Consider the following 17,452-nt stretch of genomic DNA (forward strand, 5'->3'; position numbering starts at 1 on the left):
CTTGATGGCCATATATATCCTTTCTATAAAGCTCAAAGCTTTTCATTCTCAGAAACACTCCTGCTTTCATGTAAATAGATGGCTGATATGACACTCCACTGAAGGTAAAACTTTTCTTCATGCTATAAGAAGCTGCTGGCTATGAAAGGCAGAAACTCAGGGTTGCTGTGATCGATGCTATCAAGCAATTGCACCTACATTGAATACCTTTCAATCAAGCAATCAATCAACTAGCTAACGGCTTTAGTCTGAGCATGAATCGCAAAATGAATCTATCTATCGGTTGCCGTTTAACAGTCCCCAGATTATCTAGATTAATTATGCATGACCTCGGCGCTGGCTTTCTTTCGTTCCAGGCCAATATTAATTATGGAATTAATTAGGAATCTGTTCAAGAAAGAATGAGCAAAACAAGAAAAAGAATGAAAGAAATATAAATCGGTCAAAGCGCACGGGCCCCATTAATATGCCATCGTTATGGGTTATTTTTGTCTATTTGCGGCTTCTCCTCATCTTCTTCCATGCGAAGGGTCAACGCACTTGACACGACACGAAAATCTCACATCGGAATTCATTATCAAGGTTCGAAATAGCAACAACACAATGCTCCCGATTTGGCTTGAACTTTCAACTGGCAAAAAACAAAGGAAATACCTGAAATTATGCTAATACATTTCTCTCAATCGTTCTCTCTTCTCAGATCTCTTTCGGGGCTTCGACTTGGGCTTTTTCATCTCAGGCAACAACACACGCAGAAAAAAAACATAAAAAAAATTTATTTCTTTAGTTTTGTTGTTTTTGTTTTGAAGTTTCACGTGGATTGAAAATCGCTTTTTTGGTTGATTATTTTTGTTCATTATTCATTTCTTCATTCATTCTTCGGTCTTTTCGTTTCTCGTAACTCTAAAATTATTCGGAGACCTTATCGGATGCAGTATTTTCCTGTTCCTCCTTTGGGAGCTGCTCTTCAATCTTCTGCACTATTTGTTCTTCCTTTGGAGGTTGTTCTTGCTCCTTCTTTGGAGGCTGGTCTTGCTCCTTGGTTGGCTCCTCCTTGGCAGCATCCTTGGTCGGCTCCTCCTTGGTCGGCTCCTCCTTGGTCGGCTCCTCCTTGGTCGGCTCCTCCTTGGTCGGCTCCTTCTTGGTCGGCTCCTCCTTGGTCGGCTCCTCCTTGGTCGGCTCCTCCTTTATTGGCTCCTCCTTGATCTGCTCCTCCTTGGCAGGCTGCTCTTTGGCAGCCTGATCCTCCATCAGCTTCTCTTCGGTCTGGGGTTCTAGAGATCGTCCGCTCTTGCGCAGGGCAAAACGACGGTTCTGGTGGAGGAGATCGAAGTAGGGATGGAAGTCACCGTAGGACACATAGCGGGCATCTCCGTAGGCGGGCTGAACATGACGCGACAGTCCCGGCTCATCGTCATCGCCGACGAGGATGAATTCCTGATCCTGGTTGGCCTGGGGCACCTCAGTGGAGACGGCTATCGGCATCGGTATCATCTCCTTCTCTTTCATTTCGCTGGGCTGGTCCATCGGCTGCATCTCGCTGGCCATGGCCTCGACGGCGGGAGCCTTCTCAACGATTGTGCCTGGACGGATCCGGGTGGGCAGGAGAGCGGCTCCAGAGCCGCCTGCTTTCACGGGCTTGGCGGCAATGAGAACGGGCTGGGCGGAGTTGGGCTTGTTGGTCGAGTCGGTGCGGGAGGGCGGGATCTGGGGTGGCTGGAAGATGTCCATCAGCGAGGCTTCGGCCAGCAGGGGCACCGCCGAGGCCGTCAGCTGGGGACGCTTCTTCTTCTTCTGCTGCTGCTGTTGGGTGGCGGATCCTGATCCACGCACCGGGTTGATGGCGCTCTGGGGAATGTTAAGGATCAGGGGCTGGGCCTGGATGCCCTCGGCCAGAGAGACCATCGACTGCTGCTCGGGCGGAGACAGACCAAGCTGACTCCAGGGGATGGTGATGTACTGCGTGGGTCGTCCCTGCCGACGAATGGGCACGGTGAGCGGGGGCTGGGGGTAGGGTCCTACGGGGTGGCGCTGCTGCTTCTTGGACTGGCTGGGCACGTAGGCGTAGGGGTAGGCGGGGCCGAGGTTCAGCAGTTCGGGAGCCACATAAAGGGTCTGTCCGTTGCGATTGACGAGGAGTGTGGTCTGCTGGGGACGACGCGCCTTCAGAGAGCTGGAGGATCCGGATCCCGACTGGGAGGTGCGGCGGATATTGGTACCCAGCTCGGCAGGGCTCTGGCCACGGGTGAACTGCCGGATCTGGCTGATCAGGCTCTGCTGGCCGCGCTGGATGAAGTTGGGCTGGTTCTGAGAGCGACGCGTTCCCGACTGCCCGAAGAAGGTCGGCTCTGGCGCCTGAGCCGCAAACTGCTCATCGCTATCATCGTCCACGCTCTCGTTCTCTTCCTCGTCATCATCATCCTCGACATCCTCATCGTCATCGTCGTCCTGGTGCTGCTGGGGCTTGTTTTGGGTCACCTGTTGGCGACGCTTTGTTGGGGCAGGAGCCACTGCCTCCTGCTGGGTGGTGACCTTCTTGCGCTGGGAGCTGGACTGCTGGGCCTGCTGCTTGCGGCGCGGCTTCTGCTGGGGGCGGGGCTTCTGCTGCTGCTGCTCCACGGACTGCTCGTCATCGTCCTCGAATTGCTCCAGGGACTGCTCGTCGTTCAGAGCCAGATCATCGGCCTCCTCGTCATCGAATTCCTCGTCGAAGCGGTTGCCCTGGAAATAGTCATCCTCGTCGTAGTAGTCATCATCCTCGAAGGAGTCGTCCAACCGATTGTTGTTGCTGTTGTTGGGGCGATCGTTGAAGCGATTGGGACGCTGGCGACGACGATTGCCGTTGCCATTGCCATTGCCATTGCCGTTTCCGTTGCGGTTGCTGTTACCCTGCGCTGGACGCTGTCCCCTCTGCGGGCGCTGCTGGACTCGGACCACAATATCCGGACGCTGCGTCGTCGTAGAGCTGGTGGTGCTAGTCGTGGTAGTGGACTCCCTCACGGGTGTGTCGACAAGACCAGGAAGCTGCTGGCCGGCGGCGGCCAGGCGATCGTTGAACCAGCCGGACACGGAGCCAGCCAGCGTTGAGAAGGAGGAGCCCAGGCCTTGGGCGGGATTCATGCCGAACAGCCAAGTGCCCGGCGAGGCGGGGGTGGGGCTGGAGCCGCCATTTGCCTGTTTACCTTGGAGCTCGTCGAGAGCCGCCTGGCGGGGCTTGAAGGCGATCAGTGGGTGGATGATGAAATCGGCCACGGTGTGGGGCTGAGGGTCGGCTTTCTCCTCGGCCTTGGGCTGCTCCATGGCCTCCATAACCACTGGTGGCTTCTCCGTGGGGCTCTTTGGAGCCATGGGGGCATCCTCTACACCATCCAAATTCACATTTTCGTAATCACAGCAAAAAAATATTCGAAAGAAAAAACATTCACAAAGTTGTTTGGCACATGAAAAAAATTGGAAGAAAAAAGCGCAAGGCAAAAAATTAGTGGTTTTTTTTTGGGATCTGAAAGCGGCTCTAAGGCCGGGCATTGCATTGCCTACCAATTAGGGCCATATCCGCTATGGGGGACTCGGTGGACTGCTCCACCATCACGGGCGACTCGGTGACGGCCTGAACCGGAACCGGAGCCTGGGGCTGGGCCTGGGACATAGCCAGGGCCAGGGCCAGGCACAGGCACAGCACGATTTTGGCCATGTCTCTGTCTGTGTGTCTGTCTAGCTGTCGTTGTTGTTGTTGTTATTGTTGTCGTTGCGTTTGTTCTTGTTCTTGTTCTTGCAGTCACATACACACACTCGCACACACACACACCAACACACACACACTTGATATTGAATTTGTATCTTTCGGTTCGTTCGATCGCCTCGTCGGTCGGGGTCCACAGACAGACGTATCTTTTGCTGAACTGTTTAAGCGTGCGCGCCGACCCGAGCTTTTTATGTGCCGTCTAGAATCACTTTTTGGCAAAAGAGCCAAAAAGCGCTAACAGCCAACAGCCAACAGCTGCTGGCGAGCGGCAGAGTGGGAGAGCCAAAGCTCTTGGTCTTGGACGGTTAGCCTAACTCTCTCTCTCTCTCTCTCTCTCTGTGGGGCAGCTGGGGGCTGTAAATCAATTTGTCGTTTGTTGACCGCCGATCGGTGCTCGAAGACCCCCAGGTCGCAGGTCGGTCGGACCACCTTTTCAGCCTCGGATGATCATCTGGAGACATTGATTAGATTCAAGAAAGTTTCAAAGAACTAGTTCGTGGTGGGAACGTACGCATCCATATTCATACATGTATCAAACTCGATTTCTGCATATTTTCTACTATCTTTGTTCACTTGTAATAGAGTAAGTACAGTAATCGGGGCTCTATCAAATGTATTTTAAACCAAGCCCATCGACTATTACCTCTTGTGAAGCATTCGATTAGAACCAAATTATGACAGAAAACTGGCTCGATTCTATTGAGTAAATACGGCTAATAAGCTCCATATTCCAATATTTTTTATATTCTATATTCCACGAATTCAAACTGTATAAATAACGTGACGTAATAACGTAACCGCAATGGTAATAAATACTTTAAAAAATTCTATATTAAAGTTTTTAAGCCGAAACTAATAAAATGGTTTATTTTCAGTCGAACTTATCATAATTAATCTTGAAAAAGCCTTAAAATAGAACTCAGGGAAGAATGGTACATATATTAAAGGAATACACACCTACGTTTCAATGAAATAATCGGTTTTTTAAGTACAAACATATTGCAATTAATATAGTTCACACTTATTTAAACATAAATCTATTTATTTAATATATTAAATAATATTTAATCAAAAATCACTTCAAAGCTAATATTTGATTTGTAGGATATATATTAAATCTAAATAAGAAATATATTTAATTAAAATATACAAATATATTGATATCAAATATTTTCATATTTATGCTAAAATATAAGTGAAAACACTTTCTTTTTACATTTTCCACTCTCGGTGCAAATACATTTTTATTATTTATTATATCTAAATGAAACTTTTAAAATTTCTGGTCTATTTTCTCGAAGCTTAAAGAAATGTTTATTATTTTTTTTAGTAAAGTTTAGTAAAATATAGTGAATATTTATTAAAAAAAAGATTTTCTTGCAAAACTTCGTTTTGTTGAACAATTGCTACCATGGAAGCTATATGAAATACCTGGTCGATTTGAACAAAGGTTTTGCGTATTCGTAAAAGAAGAATATGTGTATAAAAAAACATCATTCAAATTAAAAACTGTGAGACTGATTTGCTATAAAAGCCCGCATATTCATGCTAATCAAGAATATAAAATACACATATACATATATATATTTTTTTATTGGGTTTAAAATGATCCCTTCTATACGCTGCAAGCTTCTGCCCAATTTTCATAGCCTCTTCAAGGGTTTAATTATATGTAGTAAAAAAGCGACAGTAAAGGCACAATAGTACATTTTTTAACTATTTTTATAGTCATGTTTTATTTTATTACTATTTTATAAAAGAAAGATGATTACTAATAAAAGTTTTCAACTCTCTTTTACACAGTCCACCATCTAGACAAAATCCCAGAAAACTGTGCGTTTTTTTTCGGAATCAAAAGCAATTTAATTACTTTTTTATTCCTAACGCCAGAATGAATATGCATCTATTTCTTTTCCACGCAAAAGATACATGCAATTTTTGGCAGAGGTAAAATGAATATTGATTGTATGGGCCTCCGAGGAAGAACTTGTTGAGTCCTAATGTTTATAATTTTTACTTCCATTACTTCCAGGTATGTAACTATTGGACATCTGAGACTTGGGTTTGAGTACATAAAATCGTGGTGTTTGGTAGGTTTTTTACTATCTTGAACCTATATACATAGGTATAGTAAAATGGAACTGCTGGTCTTCTAGAATCTAGATGAGGTTGAGCCGAAAAGTATATCATTTTTCACACATCTGAGCTCTGTCCGTCGGTTCGGAACTAGTTCCTGCGAATTTCCCAGCGTGTCTCACGCAGAGAGAAAGAGATAATTATAGTGCATTTGCAGCGATTTCTATTTTCTTCAAGTGGAACATTGTGCCAATTCCGGGAACACATTTTTTAGACATGCTCCAAAATAGAACTTTCCCTAGTAACTTTCTAATAGATAGACCCCGGAGGTGAGTTGAAATTAAATAAGATGAGATGAGATGACCTCGGCATGTCGCAGGGTAGCTTTCTTCGTAAGGGCCTTTCCCCCCCGTACAGACCCACTATGGGCCCATTCTCACACACGGGACCTAATGAGTATTTATGTATTTTTTATGCATTTCCATTAGCATGAAATAACTTGGGCCACGTTCACCGCAGATTTTTTGTTGGCTTCTTTTTCGCGCTTACCGCCTTCGCCTCCGCCTTCGAGCTAATGAATACATTGCGTTCTTGAGCCGATGCGATGGTGATGGTGGTGGTGGTGCTGCTGATGTTCCCTTCTGCTTCTGCTTCTACTTCTGCTCTTTGAATAATTTGGATATTAAAACATTTGTTTATGTCGCCCATAATGGGCCGCAAATATGTTGGACCGAAGCTGGACCTGGACCACGTAGCCGCGATGGATGCGGCCGAGTTTTGAGGCCTCGCGCCCTGGGAGTTACATCGGGAACGGTAGCTTTGGGAAATTTAAATAATTGACGCAAACATAACATAAATTAGATTAGTCAACAGAGAGAGATAGAAAGAGGGGGAAAAAATAGTAGAAAACATAAATTAATCACAACCCCCCGGAGGCCGCCAACGCTCGATGGGCAGACGAAGGAAGTCAGTGAAAGCGGCCCATGGGATACATAGATGCCCTGAATGACATCGGATTTGGTTGGGGCTATCTATATATAAATATAAATATTTATTTATATATATATATAAATTTATAAATAAATATTAAATTTTTATAGTGAAAGCTCAGCTTCAGCTTTGGCATGAAATATACGAAGCAGAGATACTTTTCCAGATCGATCCAAGGAAGGATATCGAAGGATAATCATCCCATTTTAATAAAATATTGCCAAGCCACTAAGAAAAATATGAAACTACAACTCTTTGAGTCAAAAGTACAAATTATAATCTCACAAATTCTGTCCGGCCGCCCCTATCTAGTCTTTCTAAAGGATGCTCTGTTGAGCACTATGGCAAAAAATACCCTTATTTTTTGGATAAATCAAATTTTATTGTTTTTCAGATTCTTAGAATTGGATTTTGTTCTGAATTGAAAATATTTCAAAACTCCTAAATAGTATATTAACACATTATTAGGGATCTACCCTGCATATTTTTATTAACGGTCAAATTCAACAAATTTAGTGTGGAAATCTTTCCACAGCAAGCAAATTTAATAAATGAAAGGCTTTCAACTGCAAAGGGGTTTAAAATAAATTTTCAGTAATTGTGTTTTATTCTCAAAAAATGTTCTCTTTGTTTTTTATGTGCTCTCTCTTAAAGAATAATTTGATGTAGTTGCAAATAGTTATATTCTAAAAGTAACAAAACTTTTGAATATGATCCTATCAGTCCTACCCAAAGCAATTAAATCGAATTTGAAGGACAGATATAAGGAAATCAGCTATAATGACATAACAGCATCCGGTGTTTAATAATTAAAATTAAAAGTTATATTTAAAACATAAGCAAATTTAAAATTTAACTTTATTTTAACGGATATTCGTGCAAGTTTTCAAGTCGCTACCCTTAAAATTAGCATCAATACAAAAAATATCAGTGTATTTTTTTTAATAGTGCACAGGCTGAACAAAATTACTTTCAAAGTTGTAATTTTCTTTGATATCATACATAACAGGCTCAACAACTGGGCTCCTTTTCATGGGGTATTGTAATTCCTAATTGGATGGTTTTTTTCTATTAACAAATTAATTTAAATTATTTAATTATATATAACAGAGTTTTTGTGTAATTTTTGTAACATTTTAAAGCTACCAAAGTACTACCACTAAAGTTTACGTATTATGATTGAGACTGTACTGAATGCACAGCAAAGACCATCTTAGGGTTAAAGAAATCGAACCATTTCCCGTATATTCAGTGGAGCCAAGCTCAATAGATAGAAAGAAAGGCGAAGAAAAGAATATCTTTCCATTGATTTGATCCAATTGATTGATTTAAATACCCGTTGTCTGTTTGTGGCCACTAATGGGATGCGATGTGGATGTAGTTCGAATTGGGAACACATGCTGTCTCCGAATGGTTTTTGGCCCAAATGCTGGGCTGACCATATTAGGAACAAGTTTCTTTTGAACTTTGACACTGCTCGGAAGAGAGATGGAGAGAAAAAGGGCCTCGCCCTCCGTGGACAGTGACAAATGTGTTCCACAAGGCCCACCCATTATGGATGCTCGCCGCTTGACTTATTGAAAATCTCACTTTTGACCTCAAAATTGGCTCAAGAATCGGACACATTTTTTGGAACGGGGGGGAACTTTTACGACAGAGCAACGTCACCGACGACCCAAAATGCAAATTTCGATTTTAGATTTGGCCAAATGCTCTCTCTCTCCCTCTCTCTCTCTCTTTCTCTCTGCCGACTGGCGGGCAGGGCCAAATTAACCCAAAGCTGGCCTAAGATGCGGGGGGCGTTTGAGGTTTACTGCATCTGAAATCGAATTGGGAATTGGAATCGGAATCGGAGTCAGCCATAAAATCGGAAAAAGAACAGTCTCCGAGCCCGAGTCTGAGTCGGTCAACGACTCGGCTACATGTGTGCAGCGAGCGGTCTGGGGTCCAGGGGTGATGGCGGGGCGGGGGGTTTCTAGTTTTTTCTGGAGATACGGGGATTCGAATATACATAAATCAAGTGACTAGTCTGGTACATTTGCATACTTTAATAATTTGCCAATCGGCGTGCAGACGTCTTTGGCTGTGGCTTTGGCTCTGGTTCTGGCTGGGCCATTCTTCTTTCGCCCCTTTCCAATAGAATTTCGCATCGTTATGTTTTCGGTTGCTAATGTCTTTTGTTTCCACTCGTTATACGAGCGATTTTTATGTGTCTCTCTGGCTTCGAGGCAGGCGAACGTTCCTCCCAATATAAAATGTCTTTGCTGGGGCACTTGTTGAACCATTTAATAGAGCCGCTCGTCCAGCGACACACCAAGAAGACACACCTGACTTGGTCCAAACAGCAGCAGCAGCAGCAACATCCACATCATAATGGCAATTAAGTTGGTCGCCCTTTTGGCCATTGGCCTGGCTCTGTTAGCCATCAGCGAAGGTATGTCTAAGAGGAGTCAAAGTAAGGATCTCTGCGATCGTAGAGATCGTAGAATGCATTCCCTGGCAGCCTTCTTAAGGATATACTCGTATCTTTAAAGATTGATAATCCAGCTTCATCTCCAACTTTCAGCTCGTCATGTTCCCGGCCATCGCTACCATCATCGGCAGCAATTTGAGCAGCGGGCCCTGATCTCGAAACCTCATGCTGGTCCCCAGGGCCGCGTTTTCCCCGGCGCTGTGGCCATTAAGAAGCTGGTGCTGCTGAAGTTCAAGAAGATCGTGCCCATCTCCTTGATCCTACTCAAGTCGACTAACGAGAACGAGGCCGAGCTGGTGCCCGTCTACCCCACCGACCAGATCCCCGAGAACGTTCAGTTCATTCCCACGCCCAATGGCATCTCCGGCCACAAGGACGTCCAGGCCATAGCCATTCCCAGCGAGCTGCACGATCAACTGCAGATCAACGGCCTGACCAACCTCGAGAACATCGAGGCCCTGCTCCAGAGCAGCTCCATCTCGTCCGCGGACGCCGAGGAAGAGTCCGCTGCCGTAGGCAACAGCATTGCCGTCGCCCAGCCTGAGGATCTGGTGCTCGATCAGCCCGAGAACGATGAGGATCAGGTGCTCGATGGTGCAGCAGCTGCCCCAGCGGCAGTCACCCCAGTGGCAGTCTCAGCCGCCGCTCCTGGCCTGCGTCGCCTCTCCGCCGATGAGCTGTTACGCTCTGGTGTCCGCAACTCGGCCCACCTTCAGCAGACCAGCGTAGAGGAGATCCCCCTGCTGCTGTACTCCGCCAACGATGGCGGATCCTCTAGCTCCAGCTCTTCCTCCCCGGGCCAGGGACGCCGCTATGTGGCCGCCACTCCAGCGCGTCGTCGCCAGCAGCAGCAGTTCTACAACTAAGCAGAGAGGGCCCTGCCTCTTCCTTCTCGTTGCCCACTTTCCCTAGGCGTAAGCACTTTCCCCGGCTTGGATCCTCCGCCTCTTCGCCTCCTTACTGGCTGTCACATGGGTTTCATTGTACTACTACTGGAATTTTTTTTTTAGACTGAACTGAATATAAATTAACGTTATGAGCGAAATGACAAAAGGGGCGCGATGTGCCGGTCTCTGCTTCCGGGTTTGGCTGGTCCCTCTCCCTCCTGTGGGCTGCCGGCTGCCGGCTGCCGGCTGTGGGCTGTGGGTGGTTGTTGGCCTTGTTTTCTGGCGCTTATCAGGCGAGTGCAGTTATCAGGGCTTTTGTGCTGTGCTTTGTGCCGCTGACGTGACATGTCCTGTCGTGTGTTCTCGTGTGTGTCTGGGCCTAAGAGTGTCCTCGTATGTGGCAGCTTGCCAGCTGCCAGCACCCAAGACTCTGAGCCCTAGACTGTGTCTTTGCCTCTGGCTCGTGCTTGGGTCTGTTATAAATTTGCAGCCTGCCCCGTGCCACAAACAAAGCAGCAGCAACAAAAAATGCAAGCACACATAAACACATGGCACATTTTGCTTGGGCGAAAAGTCAACGGCACAACGGAGGCTCAAAGAAAGGAAGCCCTACAACAAAAGGCGACAAAGATAGGCCAAGTTAACCTGGTGTTCTGGCCAAACGAGCAACGAATATGGGATGTTCTTACCACAAACCGATATCAAACCAGAATTGAATATGAATGATCGTTGAGCCTTTCTAAAGGGAAATTTGTATGCTTCTTTGGTGGACAGCATTGTACCTCGCACAGAGAGATCCTCAGAGATCCAAAATGTTTGTGATATGATACCCTTAGCAGCTACTCCTTCTCAGTTAGTGTGTGGCAACTTCATGCCTTTTTATAGGTGCAGTCAACTCCTGGTTCCCCCACTCGCGCCCCCCTTTCCTTCTTCTCGTTTGTCTTGTCGTATGTCTTATTTGCCGCATTTTTGACAGCCCCACAGAGGCAGAGGCAGGGGCAGGGGCGCCTGCCACAAAGCTTTGCCCCACCGTGTGCCCCCAACACTCTCTTGGAGATTATGCAAGCGTTTTTGGAATTAGCAAAGCCGAGAGAGAACAAACAAAGAGATATTACAACCACATAGTATATTGTGTGAGACAGAGGAGGAGGGATTGGGGACTGGGACTTGGTGCTTGGGGATCTCTAGCGGCCGTAGTAGGGCGGCGGCACATAGATGGTCACCCGCTTGCCATCCCCCCCACTGCTGTTGTACCGCCCACATGGCGGTGGTCCGTAGTAGGTGTAGGTGCAGACGGTGCAGCAGTTGATTGGCGTGGCCACCACCACCACGGGGGTCTTCTTGTTGGGTGGATAGGGCGGCGGGTAGGGAGGCGGATAGGCAGGCGGATACCAAGGACGCGGTGGTGGTGGCGGCGGAGGCGGAAGTGGCCGTGGTGGAAGTCCCACTGGAGTGCAGCAAGTCTGTGGCGGAGGGGGTGGTGGCGGCAGCGGCGGTGGGTATGAGGGATTCACAACATAGGTCTCGCAACACCGCTGCTCCTGGAACGCCTCCAGAGTGCAGGGCGACACACAGGAGTTGAAGAGTCCACTAATCCAGTCATAGATAACGCCGAAGGTACGTCCCTGTCGCTGGGTGGTATCGAACGGCCCGAACGCATCTACAGATGTATTCAGAGATCCCGATCCCGAACCAGATAGTAGGGGCGGAATATCACTTGGCTTCGTGGCGGAAGGCTCCTCCAGGTCCTCCATTCGCGAGGAGTGATTGATGTACACATACTCAAAGTTATCGTTGATACTCGTGGAGCTGCTCGAGGCGGAGGAGCTGCTGCCGGAGCTGGTTCTGCTGCCATTGAAAAGAGACGGACGCCAGCGTTGGAGTCGCACCTGTTGCTGGGCTCGATGTCTTACTGGTACGATTGAAATGGGGAAGGAAGGAAGGAAAGGTTTTTCCATCAGAAATGTATGATTTGATTTAGATTTTAGCCTAAAAGCAGGCAACACTATTTGAGGAACACAAACAACACTGATACATATGTAGGTGCTCGAAGGAAGATCAGTGGGGGGCCCCCATTCCGGGTCTGGGAATCTTTTGGTGTGTGTTTTGCAAACAGCTTCCTGTGCTCCAAAACAAGTACACATAAAATTGAGTAACAAAAGTGCAGAGTGATGCTCTAACGCCAAGCCCAAACTCAGTGCTCTAGTGCTCAGTGCTGTTGGTGATGTAACATAAACAAATGCATTTTTATTCCAGAGTGCCTTGAGTGAGTGACTTATGGGGCAGACGAAGACGACAAAAAGAAAGAAGTACATGTTAAAAAAAAAATGTAATGAGAACTCTCTTTCGAGGAGAGATCTTCAACTAACGGCCAAAGAAGCCAAAGCCGCCGAAGGCGTTGCTGTTGGCATTGGCCCCACCGCCGCCGAAGGCGTTGCTGTTGGCATTGGCCCCACCGCCGCCACCGAAGCCACCGAAGCCACCGAAGCCATTGAAGCCACCGCCATTGGCGCCGGCATTTGCTCCACTGCCACCCGGACCGCCGGCACTGGCATTGGCATCGGCATTGGCCGACTGTCCGTTTTGGCTGGTGGCCGAGGCGCTGCTCGAGGCCGAGTTGCTGACGAAACCGTTGGGGCCGGTCTGGGAGCTCGTCTGGGCATTGGTATTGGCCTCGGCGTTGCCCTGGCCGCCATTGCCATTGCCCTGGCCGCCATTTCCATTGCCCTGGAAGATCGACTGGCTGCTGGCGTCGCTCGTGACGTCCTGCCGATTGCCCTCCCGCACCACCTGGGAGTTGGTCTGGGCCGTGTTCGTGGAGGAGCCAAACTGGTTGTTGTTGGTGGCTGTGGAGCCGCTGTTGGAGTCTACGGTTTCCCGGTTGCCCTGCTGCGTGTGCTTTGTGTTGGCATTGGCGCTGGACGCCTGCTGCTCCCCGGGTTTGAAGTTGAGGGCCTGGCTCTGCGAGTTCTGGGTGTTGTCGAAGCCATCGGCAGTCTGAGTGTTCATCTGGTTCGTGTTGGCGGAGCTCACCTGGCCGCTACTGCCGTCCTGGGCCAGGTTCGAGCCGATGCTGCTGGAGCCCGTGCTACCAGGACTGGCGTGGTTGTTCGTCGAGGCTTGCTGATTGAAGCCGGGTCCACCCTGGGCATTGGCGTGGCCTTGAGCCTGCTGTTGCTGCTCATTCCTGTTGTTCTTCTTATTGTGATGATGCTGCTCATTCTCGAACTCCGGCTGGCCAAAGTTGTTGAAGCCACCGCCAAACTGGGGCGGCCCAAAGCCAAAGCCGGGACCAGCGCCAAACTGACGACGTGGACGATCAAATCCCAAGGGTCCCAGGCCGGCCCCAAAGCCGGGACCGTAACCGCCGCCAGGATAGCCGAAGGGCACGTACTGGGCCCGCCTCTTGGGCCGCCTAAAAGCCACCGGCTGCGGCTGTCGCACCACACGCTGCTGGAAGGGACCGCCGTAGGTCTGGCCATTGGTCGCGGCAGTTCCGCCAAAGCCGGCAGTGTTGGCCGAGGTCTGGCCCCGCCGTGCCTTGCCCACGGCATTCGAGTTTGAGCGGGTGTCAGTGACGGTAACGCCGCCATATTGCTGGGTATTCGTCTGGGCGTTGCTGTTCGACTTGGCGCGGGCTCCCTTGCCCTGAGCATTCACCTGGGCCTGCGACAGTGTGTTCGAGTTGGCCACATTCCGATCCAGATCCAGGCTGAGGAGTCCGAGACCCAAACGCAGGTCCCCGTCCGCTCCGCGCTGCAGTCCCAGTCCCTGCTGGAGGTTTGTGGGCGAGAGCGAGGCTCCCAGTCCCAGGTTGCCGATCCTGAACTGATCCGAAATACCCTGGGAGACGGCGCCATTGGCATTGGTCTTGGTGCGGGTCAGGGTGTTGCCGATCTGCAGGCCTCCAATATCCACGTCGCGGTTCTGGGCCTGGCTTCTGGTCACCGTGCGCTGTCCGTTCTGCTTGGTCACGGCCCGCGAGTTCGACAGTCCCTGGGTGTACTCCAAATTGTTGCCGAAGTCCACCTGCCGCTCATAGGCGTTCGTATTGGCCTTGGATACGGATCCCTGACGCTGGCGGGGCTGCTGCTGGTAGGGCTGCTGGTAGGGCTGTTGGTAGACGAGCTGCTGGCGGGGCTGCTGCTGGTAGGGCTGTTGGTAGACGAGCTGCTGGCGGGGCTGCTGCTGGTAGACCAACTGCTGGGGCTGTGGCTGGAAGCCGAATCCAGCGAACTGCGCCTTGGCTGTGAAGAGAGAAGGAGGAACGTCAGCATCAGTATCAGAATGAGCGGAAAGTTTCATAATTCCCCCTGACAGCTATCAAAAGTAAATAGATCCCTCCCTGGCTCTATGCATTCGTAATATCTGGAACCCTCCCCTCCACGGGAGAAAAAAAAAAACTCTCCCAAACTTGCTCCACACGCGTCTGTTTTTTTTTTGTTTTTTCTTCTTTGTCTCTCGTCTGGTTTCTTCTTTTCTACTTTTTGGCTTAATGTTTCTAATTTGAATATCATTTGGTTTGTTTGATTTTTGCCCAGATTGTTATTCTGTTTTTTTCCAGTTTCTGCTTCGAGTTGGACAGAGGCTCGGTTCGGGGACAATGGACTCACTGTTCAGCGAAAAGACTATGAGAATGTTCCCTTCTCATAGAACAGAAAGAGATGGCTAGAGTGTTGGCTAGAGAGACTCCAAAACTGGGGAACGTTCAACTGAAATTGAAACTGGTTCTCTTTATGCTCTCAAGCGTCTCTTCATATAACAGCTTAGATGTCTGCTTAGAAGAGAGTTGGACTATCTCTCTATTTCTAAGAAATTTTGGTATTAATCTCAATCTCAAGCTACAATCTCAAAGAAATATATTACTATATGCCCCAATTGCCTGCAGATATACGAGTAGACATCCGAGCTTCACTCATTATGATCTTAAACATTCAGAAATCCAGTAATATACCTAACTATTTATAGATCTATAGTAGCAACAGCTTTCCATTCATTTAAAGTAATTTCTTTAGCTATTTCTCTGCATCTCCCCATCTCCAATTGTAAGCATCTCAAAATTGAAAAGCATTTGTTTCAATAACCTATTGATATAACTAATGGACTTACTTGTGGATCTATAGCCTTGTTTCATATTATTATTTGAATTTTTTCCACCTATCTATGGATCTATATGTTCTAGGATCTATGTTCAAAACAGATCTACAAATACAGATTTATGTATGTATCACACTTTCTGCTCTACCTTCAGGCTCTGTCCCTGTCCTCTCCCAATAATTATATCTCATAACGAAGGTTCCACAAACATTGGATAGCCGTTAAGCTGGGTAGACATAAGCCTACCCCTTTCTGCCCCTCTTCTTCTGGGGCTTCTTTTTTGGTGGCACTTTCCTCTGGCCGCACTTATGTGTTGCTGTTGACAATGCATCGCACGTACGCGCAAAATCCAGCGATAATTTTGCAATTATTGCTGTAATAACAAAGCCCAAAGCCCCCAGTCTGTGTATGTGTCTGTGTGTCAGCATGTCAGTCTCGCCAATCCGTCAGTATGTGTATGTGTGTAGGTGTGTATGTGCGTATCCTGTCATTATCCTGCCTATGGCCGATGCCAATGCCGTTCTGCTGTTCTGCCTTTCGCCTTTTCCAAAAATATTTACCTTGCGGTTGACAAACTGCCAGCCAGCACACAATTAATCCAACAAATGCGTGTCGCATCCTCATCCTGGCCATGTATCTCCTCGTGTCCGTATCTTGTATCTCTCTATGGTATGGGTAAGAGGCCGTCTCTCCCTCACTCTCCAACACTGGCTGGCTAATTTTCCGTTGCCGTTACGAAAACAGCGCACGCAATGAGCGCGTTTTTGGCCGCTGGCCGACTTTTATTGTGTCTCTGCCGAGTGTTTTTGCGGTCTTGTCGTTGTTGAAACGGGTATATGCTCTCCATTCGCTTCAGTATTCGTTGGTGTGTTTGTTGTTAAGTATCTACATACACACACAGCGTGCGGAGATACATGTAGTATCCGTGTATGAGTGCTGTTTTTATTCGGGGATTTTTTTTTTTTCGTTGTTGGTTCACTTGGAGCAGAGCCGATGGAGCGCGTGGGGCGACTGTTGCTCGGCGTCGAACGTTTGATAGCGTTCTAAACTCGCTGCCGGTTTGGTAATCGGGCTTTAAACTAATCAACAATTAGCGCCAGCGTCCGAGTCGTCAACGAATATTGCTTATATGTACATATATTCAATATTCCACAAATTCACGTTTAACTCGTTTCCCCCCCGTTTCAAAAAGACATCGAGGGGATGCTATTATAAACAAACATTTTCGATAATCAACTTTATTATTACTATTTTTTTTTTTTTCAAGCTCTTTTTTCCCCCTGAATTTCAATCAGCTCTGAAGTTTTTGAACCAATATCCAAAATGGATAAATATTCTGTCACTTTTCCATCGAAATTATCATTATTTTAGGGGGGATTTTTGGCTAAGAGAAAGGCTGTTATCTATTCGAATATATTTGAATCACTTAACAGCCTTGGGGCTGGGAGAAAATTAAATGTCTGCTGAGAATGTCCAGTAAAAAACACAGCATACAATCATGAGTGGAGTGAATACCCCAATCATTCACTTACGCGTATATCGTTTTAAAATACATAAGTATTATGTGTTTGGAGATGCTCAACAGCTGATGAATGTCATCATTTGGGTAGTTCCCATAATCGATTCCCCCACCACATCACCCACCGCCTGCTCACCATCTAAGCGCTGGTTTCGTTTCAGGTAGCTTCCACTTCATGGTCAAGATTTTTAAAGTTCGAATTGGCACTGCCCTTGGCGCCGCCTAAAATGCCGCCTAAAATGCCTCCAATGCCTCCAACGCCTCAACGTCAATGTACGCCCTGTAGGTCAGTTGAAGCATGAGTTGTGGACCAAACCCGTATGAGGAGCATACCCTATCGCCAATCGCCAGTCGCCAATCTCCAGACCCCCATCTTCGTTTTGTCAGCTAACAGACAAACAAATAGAAGACCGACCAAAAACCTGCTCAAACTTCGAGCTTATATTTTATTTTTTTATCTATTGACAATAGTGATTAGCGTTTTTTTTTTTTCGTGAAAGGGGAGGGGGGGGGACTAGCGGGGGAGAATCCACCAAACCTGTCTTCACCAGAACAATTTCTGTGAGCCAAGCAGTTTCGAACGAATCAGCTCTGTGGATACTTGTTGTGTCTTTAATGGCCCCCCGATGTGTGGATTCCCTTTCATGAATTAATTGAGATTCTAAGAC

At 47.6% G+C, this 17,452-nt stretch overlaps 3 protein-coding genes across 3 annotated transcripts; 1 reads left to right on the plus strand and 2 right to left on the minus strand.

Moving 5' to 3' along the window:
- Nucleotides 1-843: 843 nt before the first annotated feature.
- Nucleotides 844-3,696, minus strand: LOC6901278 (probable serine/threonine-protein kinase kinX). The gene is made up of 2 exons (XM_002133943.3): nucleotides 3,538-3,696; nucleotides 844-3,359 (listed from the first exon to the last, which is right to left on the minus strand). Exons 1-2 carry the CDS (start codon nucleotides 3,689-3,691, stop codon nucleotides 910-912), a joined length of 2,604 nt encoding a protein of 867 aa, XP_002133979.3. The 5' UTR covers nucleotides 3,692-3,696; the 3' UTR covers nucleotides 844-909.
- Nucleotides 3,697-9,153: 5,457 nt separating this feature from the next.
- On the plus strand, nucleotides 9,154-10,253 carry LOC4814967 (uncharacterized). Its single transcript, XM_001354619.4, has 2 exons — nucleotides 9,154-9,242; nucleotides 9,375-10,253. The coding sequence occupies exons 1-2, from the start codon at nucleotides 9,182-9,184 to the stop codon at nucleotides 10,145-10,147; spliced, it is 834 nt and encodes a 277-aa protein (XP_001354655.2). The 5' UTR covers nucleotides 9,154-9,181; the 3' UTR covers nucleotides 10,148-10,253.
- Nucleotides 10,254-12,381: 2,128 nt separating this feature from the next.
- Nucleotides 12,382-16,343, minus strand: LOC6901277 (glycine, alanine and asparagine-rich protein). The gene is made up of 2 exons (XM_033383614.1): nucleotides 15,826-16,343; nucleotides 12,382-14,415 (listed from the first exon to the last, which is right to left on the minus strand). Exons 1-2 carry the CDS (start codon nucleotides 15,896-15,898, stop codon nucleotides 12,533-12,535), a joined length of 1,956 nt encoding a protein of 651 aa, XP_033239505.1. The 5' UTR covers nucleotides 15,899-16,343; the 3' UTR covers nucleotides 12,382-12,532.
- Nucleotides 16,344-17,452: the final 1,109 nt, after the last annotated feature.

Source organism: Drosophila pseudoobscura, chromosome X, assembly GCF_009870125.1.
Source record: "Drosophila pseudoobscura strain MV-25-SWS-2005 chromosome X, UCI_Dpse_MV25, whole genome shotgun sequence".
In the NCBI taxonomy this organism is placed as follows: domain Eukaryota; kingdom Metazoa; phylum Arthropoda; class Insecta; order Diptera; family Drosophilidae; genus Drosophila; species Drosophila pseudoobscura.

Bases quoted from the DNA above. Each gene is read 5' to 3' on its own strand.
- LOC6901278 (XM_002133943.3), bottom strand. From the start codon at position 3,691: ATGGCCAAAATCGTGCTGTGCCTGTGCCTGGCCCTGGCCCTGGCTATG. The intron at 3,360-3,537 runs GTAGGCAATGCA...TGGATGGTGTAG, and splicing joins AGCGGATATGGCCCTAATTG to AGGATGCCCCCATGGCTCCA.
- LOC4814967 (XM_001354619.4), top strand. From the start codon at position 9,182: ATGGCAATTAAGTTGGTCGCCCTTTTGGCCATTGGCCTGGCTCTGTTA. The intron at 9,243-9,374 runs GTATGTCTAAGA...TCCAACTTTCAG, and splicing joins TCTGTTAGCCATCAGCGAAG to CTCGTCATGTTCCCGGCCAT.
- LOC6901277 (XM_033383614.1), bottom strand. From the start codon at position 15,898: ATGGCCAGGATGAGGATGCGACACGCATTTGTTGGATTAATTGTGTGC. The intron at 14,416-15,825 runs GTAAATATTTTT...CTCTCTTCACAG, and splicing joins GGCAGTTTGTCAACCGCAAG to CCAAGGCGCAGTTCGCTGGA.